Here is a 10,171-nt window from a genome sequence, read left to right on the forward strand (position 1 = left end):
CAAAAAAGGGGATACAAAGGAAGGACCATTTTGTATCTGTATATGAAGAATAGTTAGGATAGACATACAGCTACTTTTGCTTAATTCAATGAGAAGAAAGATTTGTACTAATAGTGTTTGGACAGGATATCCTGTCTGCTTCTTGTACTATGGATAACCACTAAGAAGATAACAATGTGCAATGTATTAATTATTGAAACTGTCCTATTAATCAGCTTTGAAACTGTCTCATTGCTATTTGTTTCTCAATAAAATAAAAGAAAAAGAGAAGAAATCTGCACCCACAGATGGGGCGTGGCGGCGCACGCCTGTAATCCCAGCACTAGGGAGGCTGAAAACAGAAGGATCCCTATAGGTTAGAGCTGTATAGTGAGGCCCTGCATGAAAAGAGAAAGAAAAGAAAAGAAAAGAAAAAGAAGTCTGTGCCCAGCCGCCAGGGGGAGGGAAGAGGGCATGGTGACCATGAGCAGGTGACCCAGGGACAAACAGGGCAGGGTAGACATGGCCCGCAGAGGGTGCTGGAGCCTACGAGTGCAGCATAAGGCTCTGTCATTGTTTATTGTATGATCTAAGGCATTTCGCAGCTGATGCCACGTGCGCTTTTATTTTCCTGGTGAATAACTGACTCTCTATGGCAGCTGACCAGTCACACCTCAGTCAAATGAGACACATCACCAGGCAACCGGCGACCTTCCAGCCTGGCCATGCAAACTAGAGACCTGGTGTCCACCCACCAGCCCAGCTCTGCAGCAGGGAGCCACTCTCCATCTAGAGCAGCAGGTCTTTCCCCTTCCATGGTCACGGAGGTGCTGGGCAGGAGCTGAGCAGCCGTCAGAGATGCTGCTCCGACTCCCAGCAAGGCCTCTGGCTCCCCTGCCTGAGAAGCCCTTCTGTGGCGAAGCCTAATCTCGGAACAGCAGCTGAACAGTAAAACAAGGAACTGATCTTCTCTGGGGCTATGATTGTACTAGAATAACGACTGCAAGTAACGCATAGTTTTGTTATTACTTGTAAAGATAAATTTACAATTAAGTGCCTATACTGTTAATTAACAGTATAAGTGGTAATAAAAATTGGAATTTCTTGGCAAAATTTTAAAATTTTGTTTTGAAATCAAATATATGTTAAGATACAGATTCAAATTTACTTTTATTATACCCACAAAAAGAAAAAATGTGATTTTATAACCCATTGTTTAGAATTCTTGACTTTTTCTTTAAAAACATCAGTTTACTTTCAGAATTTTCAGGTTGATTCTGAAATGAAGAGGTAAGAGGAAGTTCAGCTTTCTGTTTGTGCACACCTCCACAAGAAACACTGTGGGTCTGAATCATTTTTATTCTAAATTAATAAAAAAGGCAAACAATTCTGAACTATCACAATATGTTCACTTTCTGGAGAACTGGCACACTGTGGTGCACAGGGAGGGTCCTGAGCCCACGAACACGAGGACACCTCCAGGGCAGCTCTGCAGGGGCAGGGGCCCGAGCTCCCAAGTGCCCGGCAGCCTTCTCTCCTCTGCCAGTCTCTCTCATCGGCCTCACTCTTTCATTTGCAATTTACTACTGGGCAGCCTTGGAAGGGTCACAGGGCGGGACAGCCCTGGCAGTGCCACGCGCTGTTCCAGGACTCACTTTCTGGATCGCACCAGACCCTGACCTCCAGCCCCGGCAACCGCACAGCCATGAGGCCAGTGCTGTGTAAAACAGACAGATCCCCAAAGGGCGGAGGGGCAGGATCACCACTATGCTATGTGTCTAGTTTCCCTTCTGAACTTGTACACGCATGCCTGTTGCTTACAACCCCGCATTTAGCCAGAGGCCTTTCAGAGGTGTGCACCCCAGAGAATGCTGACAAAGGCAGGAGTGTCACGAGCCTGGGGGCCTGCATAGCCCCTGGTGACACACACCCTGTTCCTCAGAGGCAAGGGCTCAGGGATGTGCATTTTGCAGCAACGAGCAGTGAGGCTGGGAGGAACAGGAGAGGCGCTGGGGCTGGCTTTCATCCGCCAGTGAAGAGAGGCCCTACACAGCAGCGATGGCCCCACTGGGCAAGAGCGGGCCTTGCTTGCCCTGAGCTGTGGGGACAACAGGCCATTAGCAGGCAGAGCAAACAGCTCCACTTAACTCAGGCTGCACTTACAAGGACGCCGCTGAGCAGCACAGCACTTCTGTGGGAAGAGGCCCTTACCTCGTTTGCCGTGTTGTGTGTGCCAACGATTCGGATAAAGGAGGCGGGCTGTCTTTCAAAAGTCACTGACTGCCAGGACCTGTGAGAGGAAACGCAAGTTAGATGGAGTTGCGTCCACCAAGGAACACCCGTGTCACAGGACCCCGGGGCCAGGCGACCACACCACGCGTGCCTGCAGGGGCAGGGGAAACAGTGGCCCAGCCAGCAGCCTACACCTCCTCAAGGAAGGCACCATGACCCATCAGTGAGCATCACTCAGGGCTCCCCCAAGGCTGTTTAAGAACCTTACACACCTATAATATTTAAATGATGGAACTTAACAAAAAAAGGGGATGCAGATGAATGTCCATTTTGTATCTGTGTATTCAAAATGGTTACGATAGATGTATAGTTACATTCTCTTAATGAATAGAGGGATTTGTTCTAATGGTGTTTGTAAGTAGGATCTCATGTCTGCATCTTATACAGCAATTAACTACTAGGAAAAATGTATGCAATATGTTAATTATTGAAACTGTCCTACCAATTTGGTTTGAAACTGTTTCATTGCCATTTGTTTCTCAATAAAATTATGGAAAAAAAAAACTTAAAAAAAAGAACCCAGCACTAAGTGTGGACTGTATCTGCACTGTGACAAGTCTGGGGCCAAGGTTGGGAGCCATGTGTGAAAAGCCTCATCCATAAAACAGGCCCGGGGAGAGGCGGCCCAGCGCGGTGACCTGCCCCGCCCAATGGGAGCTCTGCAGCGGGGAGGGTGTGACACTAGCCAGGGTGGGGCCAGACAAAGCACTTGGAGCAGGCAGCTTCTCTCAGCCCCACAGAGCGCTCCCTGGCTGGCCCGTGCCTGGGTGCTCTTATATGTGGGCCCCTCTCCTGAGGGCCTTTCCTCTTGGGAAGGGGGGCACCTAGTGAGGCCAGAGGGGGTGGCTGTCCTAAGCCGAACGCTCACAGCTCAGCAGGCTGCACTGAGGAGTACACGGCCCCCACAACTGCAAACTGCAGTAATATTTTCTGTAATAAATGTGAGGGGTTCACAGTTGCTGCCATCCCCCCTCTGCGCACACAGTGGAAATGCCAGCTGCTGCGAAGCTGTTTCCTGTAATTGTCTAATTACCAAGTAATGCTAGCAAAGAAAATATATGTATTTGCAGTTTGTTTCCCCCTCTGGTTTCAGGTGTTCCATCTTCTCTCCCTTCGAACCTCCCACTGAGATTGATTCACTGCTGCCTGGACACCAGGCCTCTTAAGGTCATTAAAAAGTCGTTACCAGCTTTGTGCAAAGGCTGTACCTCAGAAAGCAGCTTTCTGAAAGCAGATCAGAAAAATTGCTCTTTGTAAAAATGCCATTATTCATACATGAAGGTGATGCCCTCAGACCGTCCTGAGCTCGCACTCGTGCCGTTTCTCAGGAGGGCTCCTCACCTGCAGCCCTAGCTCTCCAGGCAGCCTGGAGATGGGATGCAGCTGTGGCCGGGAGGTCGGCCTGCTGCCTGCCACTTCCAGGCCGAGTGAAGGCACCGAGGGGGGCATCAGGGCCCATCCCTGTCCCACAGGAAGCCGCAGTACACACTGCAGCTGGCCCACTGCATGCTTTTCAGCTCAGCCTTTCAGCAAAGGAAAAGACAACAAGTCCACAAAAGCCGGTGACAACTCCAGGTCTCTAGTGAAAGCCACACAGAAAGGCTTGGGGCGGAGGGAAGGTGGAGTGGAGGAGACAGAGGGAAGATCTTACTCCCACCTCTGCAGCCCTGGGCCTATCAGTCCTTGGTGATTCTGGGCTGAAGGTCTGACTGCCCAGCCCCACCGGGAGGCCCTGGAGCCAGCGGGTGGAGGAGGGCCTGACCGGCTCCACTGCCCCTTCCTCCCCCGCTGTCGCCCCTCCTCCCAAGGGCTGCAGGCAGGGCGCAGCCTGAGCAGGAGGGCGCATCTGTGGAGTAATAAGATCAGAAGGTCTCAATTTAATACCAATCCTCCATTACAGCGCATTAATATCTAATCACATTAGGGTTCATTTGCACTAACACGGCCTGAGAGTTGAATATATGATCTCATTTTCAGCAGAACTAGATACTCATCCTAAAACCAAAATATCAGTAGGAATGGAAGCGACTGGTCAGGATGAGGCAGTGAGCATCTCTCGCCCCAACTCCCAGATTCCATTTCCCCTGAACTTCTTTGAAACAGCCTTCCGGACTCCCGTTCCGTCTCTCCTCCTCCCATCTTCGCTCCATCCCATTCTGGGAGATGAGGTCTCCCTATGTTGACCAACCGGGTCTCAAATGGCTAGGTCCAAGAGTCCTCCCACCTCAGCCTCATGAGTAGCACTGTGCCTGGCCAAAATAACTGGTCATGCTGCTCAGCATGGTGACAGCCCTAGACTGAGGCACATCTCTAGTCACTACGTGATCTCGAAGCTCAGGGTTTCCCCCTCAGATTCCACAAGGCCAGAAAACTGCACCATCATTTGGTCCAAGGGAGAGCTCACGGGCCATGATGCACTTTAAGGACAGTTGCATACCCGGCTACCTGCCAAGCACCCGCCCCTCCTGCTGAGTAGCACAACACCCATGAAAGACAATGGTGTCGCAGGGGGTGGCAGCCCACCAGCTCACAGCCAGCCTGGGCACTGGGAAACTGGTCTTTAAGAGCCGTATGAGCCAAGTAACTCCACAGCAGACTGACATCCCAGACCCACGGTCTGGCTCCACAGTGGGACAGACTGGATTTCCTGCACTACAGTTTCTTCCTTTGCTGATGTCTCCGGGAGGAGGTCTCAGCCAGACCCTGCTGGAACATGGTCAAGGAAGAGGTCTATGGAGTGACTGCCACATGATGACCTAGATTCGGGCTCTCGATGGGGGAATTTCAAGAATCATTTGCTTTCCTTTGTACACTTCCAAATGTTTGAATTGGGTAGAATGGATATATGCACCATGAGATACCCAGCCCTCCTGCCTGCCACCTGAGGCATCAATAGAGATCAGGAGACAGGAAGGTAGTAACAGCACAGCCAAGTACTGTTTCTTGTGGAGAGGGGCACAGGGCCACTGTGGGACAGTGGGCTCTAAGCGTGCTGCATTAGGGACAGAGTGACAGCTTGGGTCCTGGAGCCAGCCCATCTGGGTTTGAGCCTCGGTTTTGAATCTTCAGCAATTCTGTGATCTAGTCAAATTACTTGCTCTCTCTAGACCTTAGTCTCATCTATATAATGGGCATGATAAAAAACTACCACCTAACATGTTTTTATAAAGTTTGAGCATCTTGGCAAATGTGAAACGGTGTTAGGATATACTAAGTGCTAGAAAAAGGAACAGTGAACTTGGATAAAACTCTGTGGGCCAGCAGGCCTGCTGGTGTGTGTTCACTGGCTGCCAGGCCCTCGGCACCCATCTCTTTAAGGCTGACAGGAAGTCAGGCTCTGGGGGCATTAAGCAAAGGTATGGATACGTTCTTGAGTTTGACCCTGCTGGTTATTATGGGGGATCCACATAAGACATGGTGCTTAAAAAGAGAAGTTTATCATCTCACCAGGGAGACTAACCATCCTTCTAACTCACTAGCGAACAGTACAAACTGTTATGGTACAGCGGCCTCAACTCGAGCTGCTGGTGCCCCACAAGGTCCCTCATCACTGGCTGTGTGACAATGGGCAGAAGCAATTTTTCCAAAGAACGAAAGCTATAAATTTTGACGGGATTCCCTCACCACCCACAAAATTCAATTCAATTCATAATAAGGTTGAAATATATCTATGAAGTTTAAGAAGGGGGGAAAAATGACATCGTTGCCATTCTAGTAATTGAACAAGCCAGAAAAACATTTAAAACAAGCTTTTGAAGCTGCTGCTTGTGGAATGAGGATTAAACACTCATGCAAAGAAAATCACAGGGATGCTGCTGAACAGAGCAGGTGGTCTGCAAACAGGAGGGTGAAAAAGTGGCCACAGTGGCCACATTTGTCCACTGAGGGCCTCTCCCATCTCAGGCCACTGTGTGGTACACAAAGTGCTTCCCAAGCTGTCTCAGTAGGCTCCCAATGTGAGCTGCTGGGTAGATACACAGCCCACCTGAGTCCTGCTTCGGGGACGAGGACATGGAGGCAGGAGCAGCTAGCAATACCCTAGAGCTGCCCGGGCTAGAGTCACAACAGATGCCAGAGCCCACACCGCTAGTTTGTGCTCTTTCCAACAAAGCCACAGAGGGACAATGACTACCCACTGTCTCCTGAGTTTTATTTTCCTGGGCCCCAGAGTCTTGCTGATACCGCCCTTCTATGTCTGAATCCTGGCTGGGGACCACTGTGGCCAGTGCAGCCAGTGACCACCCTATGAAGGCTCACTTCCTGTGCGGACTGGGGGATCCCAGTATAGCACTGCCGCTGCGGAAAACAGGAGTGCGGCCCGTGGCGACGGCACAGGAACCGCCAGCTATTCCTCCTCGTTTGTTCATTCCTTCGCTCCGTCACGCAGCGCCGTGGGCTGCACTCAGGGCCTCACACAAGCTAGACGAGGGCTCTGCCTCGAGCTGCACCCTAGAGCCACAGGTGTCTCGTGTTCCCAGCTACAGTCCCCCAGAGAGGCAAGCGGGCAGGGACCCCTCACCCCCAGAGCGCGTCTGGGGTTGGAGCCACACCAAACCTGCACCGAGCAGCTGGCACACAATGTGGGACAGCACGCTTGAGACTGTGCACGCTATCTCTGAAATGTTCGTTCTTGTTAAATATTTTTAAATATTCTGGAAGTGTATGTGCTAAATTCTTGACAGTGGCTGTCTCAGAGGAGAGGGCGAGGAAAGGGATTGCTGACGGGAACAAAGGAGACTTCAACATTAACTGGAATGTTTCATTTCTTTGATTAGAATAAAAAGACTTGAAGTGTATGTGAAAAATATTAACTATGGTCAATTCTTGGGGACGAGCACGTGAGTGAAAGTTATATTACCTTTTATTCTTTATATATTTTAAACAGCTCCTGAGATACATAGGACAGTGAAAAGAGAAGAGAGGAATCAAAGCAGTGTCTGTTTATGTAAGAAAGAACTTGCCGGAGGTGGAATTAACTAAACTGCAAATATAAAATTCGGGCAGAGCAGTCTGTCCCACGGTGGGGCTGTGGAGCTGCCAGGTGGCACTGCTGGCTGTAGACTGCTGCATCTGCCTGGAGGAAGCAGAGACAGGACAGCCACCGGGTGGGGAGGACCCGCTGCCATCTGTGTGGGCAGCATGTGCAGGAGTGGCCCTGGATGACAAGGACCTGAGCCGTCCAGGGGCGAAGGGACAAAGGAAGATGCAGAGCTGGGCTGAGAACCAGGTCGTGTCCGCCTTCTCCGGTGGGTCCCCTGCCAAGGGTGCTGGTGTCCCTGGACCTGACAGATTATGCAAATCTGCTGTGTGTGCCAGGAGAGAAGGCAGATGCCAGAACCTTCTGCAGCAGACCCGTGGAACCCAGAAGAGGTAGAGACCAGAAAGTATCTATGCGGGGCCAGGCTGCAGCTAAATATGGTCAATGAACCCACTGCTTAATCTTTGCTCCCTCTCCTAAAAGGGCAGCAGAGAACTTTAATATATGTTTCACATAAAATGCTATTACTCCACACTCAACCCCACCCCCACCCCACCAGAGGAAGGATGATGTCTCTGCATCCTCAGCATGGGGAGAAGATGGCACAGGAGGCAAGCAGACGAGCAGACACACACCGCAGAGCCCTGGAGACCCAGGTGTGGGAGCCATGCCACCCCCAGGGAGGGCCCTGCACATGGTCCACCCAGCAGGACAGCTGCAGGCAGGTGGAGGAACAGAGGCATGTCTGAACCCCCTCCCTCCTGCTGGCATGCTGGGGACCCTCTTCTAGCTGGGGAGGAAGTGTGCCTCCTTCTGGGGCCCTGCAGGGGTCTGACTCTGAGTACTTGGCATGGCAGAGGGGAGCACCCTGGGCATGAGCAGTGGCTGAAGGCGGGGCTTGCAGGCCCCCTCCCCTTCCTCCCTGGCTTCCAGGTCTCCATGCTCAGCACCCAGGCAGGAGGCTAGAGACAGACAGTCCTGGCCTACAGTGGAAGCAGTCCTCCTTCCTTTCTTAACTGTTTACCAAATGGCTGTGAGAACAAGGCATGGGGATAGAGCACAGGGTTAAAGCTGCTCAGGGTTAAAGAGGTAGGCTGGGCAAACCGAGTCGTGGGCACAGCCAGAGGGGCATTGAGCAGATGCACATACAGAGGGCTCTGGTGCAGCAGCGGCTGAGGCTCGACAGGCACGGAGGCGACTGCTACGCAGAGCTCCAAGTCCACTCCTGGAGGTGGCAGTGTCTCCCCATGTCACACATGGCCCTTGCCTGCCAACCCTTGAGGAAGCCCACAGACCCACCCACCATCAAGGAGTCCAGTTTTCCCAGCGTCTAAGAGTAAAAAGGAGAAAAGGTTGTCCACGCTCACCAAGTGAAGCTGCTAATACAAGATACAGAAAAGGATAACAGAGGAGAATACAACTCCAACCATACAGATACGATTCAGAAAGCAGAAAATTTCAGGAAAAAAATCCCCATGTAATTCTCAGAAAGATAAAGTGTCATTAAGCCTTTGAAGAATAAAATGATTCGAAAAAAGAACATTAGAAAATAAGAAAGTGGGCTGGCCTGATAGCTCAACAGAATAAAGCGCCTGCCAGGCACGGGGTTCATCCCGGTGTGCCATGCCGGTCCCACCCCCGGGGTGCACTGAGGCAGCTATTGAGACTGGGCGTGGTGGCACACGCCTGTAATCCCAGCGCTTCAGAGGCTGAAAACAGGAGGATCACTACGAGTCTGATCCCTGTAGTGAGACACTGTAGATCCTGTACTAAATATGTTAAAAAAAAAAAAAGTTCACTTGTAAATTAAAACTATAAATTGATATAAATAATTCAACAAAAGGGTTAGAAAGCTTAAGTGGAAGAAATTTCCCAGGATGTCAAAATGATAAAGATAGAAAACAGAAAAGAGAATAAGAGGACCAAACTAGGAGATCCACTATCAAATTAGTAGATGCTCCAGTAAGAGAGGGCAGAGAAAACACAAGCTAGGAAACTGTCAAAAACACAAGGAAGTTTCCCAGGTACAAATTAGATATAAATTTCCTAGTCACAAAGCCCACTGAGTGGCCCCCACTGTAGGGGGGCGACACACCAAAGCAGGCTTCCACTGGGGAGCTGCAGAGGACCTGCAGAGGGCAGCTTCCGGAGAAGCAGGTCTGACCTGGGGATCAGGTTCACGTTAAGATTTTTCACCAGCAACGCTGGAACTAGATGATAATGGGACCCTTGCTTCCAAATGCTGAGGGGCAGGCTAGTTCAGCCAAGCCACCAAGTCGAGTGTGAGACACGATGAAGAAACTGACTAGGCCATAAACCTCTACAAATTCATTTCCAGCATATTTATAAGAAACTACCAGAAAAATAAGTTTTACCAGAAGATCTTATCTAAAATCAAAACCAAAACCAAACAACAAACCTAAGAGCCATCTAAGGCCAGGAACTGCCCTGGAGTATGGGCTGGGGGGCTGCAGGGTGGGGAGCAGTCTGTCCCCAGGCCAGGGGAGACAAGGGCTTGCTCGGAGGGGAAGGAGAAAGTGACATGCCACTTGTGAGACCTCTAGGCTTTAGTTCCCCAGTCACAGAAACACTAGCGCTGACAAGGTACAAAGAAAAGCAGGGGAATGTGGAGGAGATGAGCTAGGGAATGCTGATCCACGAAGGCAACAAAGCTAATCCTTCTCTTCCCAAATAGGAAGACAACAGATAGTGTTGGTGATGTCATTAAGCAATATTAGGGTTGGACACAGTAGAAATAGGGACGTGCAGACAGAACCAAAGTTCTAACAGAGATGAACTTGCTTGCCCCCCTTCAAGTCTGCTCACACAGAGCCTGGAGAGGTGGGGGACGCGGCACGCACTCGGCCCTCTCCTGGAGAGGTGGGGGACGCGGCACGCACTCGGCCCTCTCCTGGAGAGGTG

At 50.7% G+C, this 10,171-nt stretch overlaps 1 protein-coding gene across 2 annotated transcripts in view; it reads right to left on the bottom strand.

The window, feature by feature from the left end:
- The window catches only part of Btbd9 (BTB domain containing 9), a 439,436-nt gene that overhangs the window by 15,253 nt on the left and 414,012 nt on the right, over positions 1 to 10,171 (bottom strand). For both annotated transcript variants that reach the window (XM_023720332.1, XM_004624183.2), the window contains exon 10: positions 2,191 to 2,269. In XM_023720332.1, the coding sequence (XP_023576100.1) occupies positions 2,191 to 2,269 (79 nt within the window). The remainder of the gene's footprint in view (positions 1 to 2,190; positions 2,270 to 10,171) is intronic.

This window comes from Octodon degus, unplaced genomic scaffold (genome assembly GCF_000260255.1).
Source record: "Octodon degus isolate 3935 unplaced genomic scaffold, OctDeg1.0 scaffold00005, whole genome shotgun sequence".
NCBI lineage: Eukaryota > Metazoa > Chordata > Mammalia > Rodentia > Octodontidae > Octodon > Octodon degus.